General features: G+C 54.5%; 1 protein-coding gene across 1 annotated transcript in view; it reads right to left on the reverse strand.

Moving 5' to 3' along the window:
- Positions 1-2,691, reverse strand: part of DGLUCY (D-glutamate cyclase) — a 72,985-nt gene that overhangs the window by 5,204 nt on the left and 65,090 nt on the right. Inside the window, exons 11-12 of the mRNA XM_029952165.1 lie at positions 2,181-2,300; positions 1,024-1,175 (exon numbers count right to left, since the gene is read on the reverse strand). Of these exons, the coding sequence (XP_029808025.1) occupies positions 1,024-1,175; positions 2,181-2,300 (272 nt within the window). The remainder of the gene's footprint in view (positions 1-1,023; positions 1,176-2,180; positions 2,301-2,691) is intronic.

The following is a 2,691-nucleotide window of genomic DNA, read 5'->3' on the forward strand; positions in this document are numbered from 1 at the left end:
TTCTTTCTTTCCTTCCTTCTTCCTTCCTTCCTTCCTTCCTTCCTTCCTTCCTCCCTCCCTCCCTCCCTCCCTCCCTCCCTCCTTCCTTCCTTCCTTCCTTCCACAAGAATTTACCACTAAGGTTTCCTCTGCTGGTTGCTGAGAAAGCGGACACAAAAACCTGGTTCCTGGTCTTGCATTTGGCAGTCCATCCCTTTGGGAGACTAGGGGCCAGACTAGGAAAGTGAGGACTTCAGTTAGCACGAGACCGTTCTGGACTGGTTAGGAGCGGCCACAGGGTCAGCGGCCCAGCCTGACCTTGCACAGGGACCCCTCCTCCGCGGGCCCAGTCTGGCTTCCTCCTCGAAGGGCTGGGCCAGGGCAGAGGGCAAGGTCTTCCTTACAGCGAACCAGAATCTGCTCCGTGACCTGTCTTTTGGCCTGCTTTTGTGTCTAGGAGGCCGAGGGTGTTGTCTGTCTCCTCCTCCAGGAAGCCATTTGGGTGTGAGCCCTCAGTCCCCCGACCCCCCAGTCTTCTCCCCACCAGGCCAACCCCCCAGCTCCCTCCACTGTTCCTCAGGCTTTGCAGCCCTCTCGGCCTCCCGCCTGTGCTCAGGTGACACTGCAGCTCACGGGGAGGTCACTTCAGGCCTGGGATTCAGACATCAAGTCAGGGCTTTGGCTCCCATTCCCCATGATCCAAATTATTCTAGAAAAATTCCTCTTGAAGGTGCTTCAGGCTCTAGGAGGAGCAGGGGATGAAGAGGTGGGTTTGAGTGTGCAATCAGGTCAGTGGTAGGGCCGTGGGAACTGAGGCCCCAAGAGAAAATGGCAGAGTCCTTGAGTTCTTTCTGTTTTTAAAAAACAACCAGCCTAAAATAATCCACATGCCAAAGAGCCACATTTCGTGGTGGCAAATTTTGCTCCCCCACGTAGGCGGGCTCTGCCACCGGCTGTTGACGGGCAGCAGTGGCCTGGGCCCCGGGCTGCCGGCCTGGAGCGCGCCTGCCTCTCCTGCACGGAGTGGCCAGCGAGGCGCGTTACCTTAGCAACGGACGGAAGGGCCTCAGCCCAGCTCTGCTCCCCAGGTGCTCCAGAGGGCCCAACTGCCTTCCTTAGGTAACGTCTGTGGACCTCACATGAGTTTAGGATGTACAGCGCACAGGCCAAGGCATAGCCTCCCCAGTTAGAAACACCTAGAACAAAAAAAAGGTTCTATCATAGAACTGGAAAGCTATGGGGTCCATCACCCTGCCTGTGCGCAGCAGGACTCATCTCAGAGAGTGGCCCCAACGGCGCTTTGGTGGCTCAGTCTGTTGAGTATCCAACGTCAGCTCAGGTCATGATCTCATGGTTCACAAGTTTGAACCCCGCGTCCCTGGGCTCTGTGCTGATGTGATAGGAAAAAAGTAGGATTAAACAGGCAGAGAGGGAAAGGATTAGGACCTGAGGTCCGTGGGTGGGGCAAGACATATTTTGGAACAATTCTGGGAGTGTCTGACCACAGCAACCCCCTCCCCCAGGCATAACATTCCTCTTAAGAATGTAACAGACCCCACCTGCCCCCTTTCAGGTTTCCCTCAGGAATTCGACAAAAGGCTTGAATAAAAGAAAGTAATAGACCATAAAACCTCTGACCCACAAGGAATGGTATGGCCATGGACCACCCCTCATACAACAGAAGGGAGCCAATCAGGAATGGACAGCCCAGCACCTAGACCTATCCAACCAACAAGGGTAGGACCTGAGAAAAAACCAGAGGGTAGGGAAAGGGCGGACCCACACCCTATAAAATAAAGACCCTTGCCTATAGTTCAGGCATTCACTCTCAAATGTCCCCTCTCTGTAAAGAGAGCTTTCCTACTACTCTACTTCCTAATCTTATACTCTAATGAACTTCGGCCTGCTGTCATTTTGTGTCCACGAAGCGGTGAGCCAGCAAGCCCTGGGGATTGAGGTAAAAAATTCTGCCACACGGACGGCTCGGAGCCTGGAGCCTGCTTCGGATTCTGCGTCTCCCTCTCTCTCTGCCCCTCCCCACTCACACTCTGTCTCTCTCAAAAAGAAATAAACAAACAAAAAAAAAGAGTGGCCCCAAGATCAGTGGCACCAGGAGCCCCTGGGAGCTTGTTGGAAACACAGACTCTTGGGTTGGCCCAGCACAGCCCCGGGTCCGGGCGGCCTGGCGCGTGAACACTCACCAGCGATGATGGCAAAGTCGGCCTCCACGTCACAGGCAATCACGTCCCCGTTTCGTATGTGTTTCTTTACAGCCTCCTTGACTTTGCCCATCCCAAGCTCATTGCCTCCGTCACCGACCCCTGAAGGGAAGGGGAACTAAGTCAGTCGGTGGACAGGATTGGACAAAATGGGGGCTGGTTTTGGGGTGGGCGGCCCCTCCGCAAATGTTTCGTTGCCTCAGGTTGGGGAAAATGGTTGGTTCTGTGTATATTTTCAGACAACCAGGAGACGTACTTCTCCTTCAGATCTTCTAGGAACTTCTTTAGTTAAAGGTGAGTTAAAGGGGCACCTGGGTGGCTCTGTTGGTTAAGCGTCCAACTTTGGCCTAGGTCATGATCCCACAGTTCATGGGTTCTAGCCCCGCTTTGGCCCTTGTGCTAACGGCTCAGAGCCTGGAGTCCCTGCTTCGGATTCTGTGCCTCCTCTCTCTCTGTCCTTCCCTCACTCATGCCCTCTCTCTCTCTCTCTCTC

Source organism: Suricata suricatta, chromosome 9 (genome assembly GCF_006229205.1).
Source record: "Suricata suricatta isolate VVHF042 chromosome 9, meerkat_22Aug2017_6uvM2_HiC, whole genome shotgun sequence".
NCBI classification, from domain to species: domain Eukaryota; kingdom Metazoa; phylum Chordata; class Mammalia; order Carnivora; family Herpestidae; genus Suricata; species Suricata suricatta.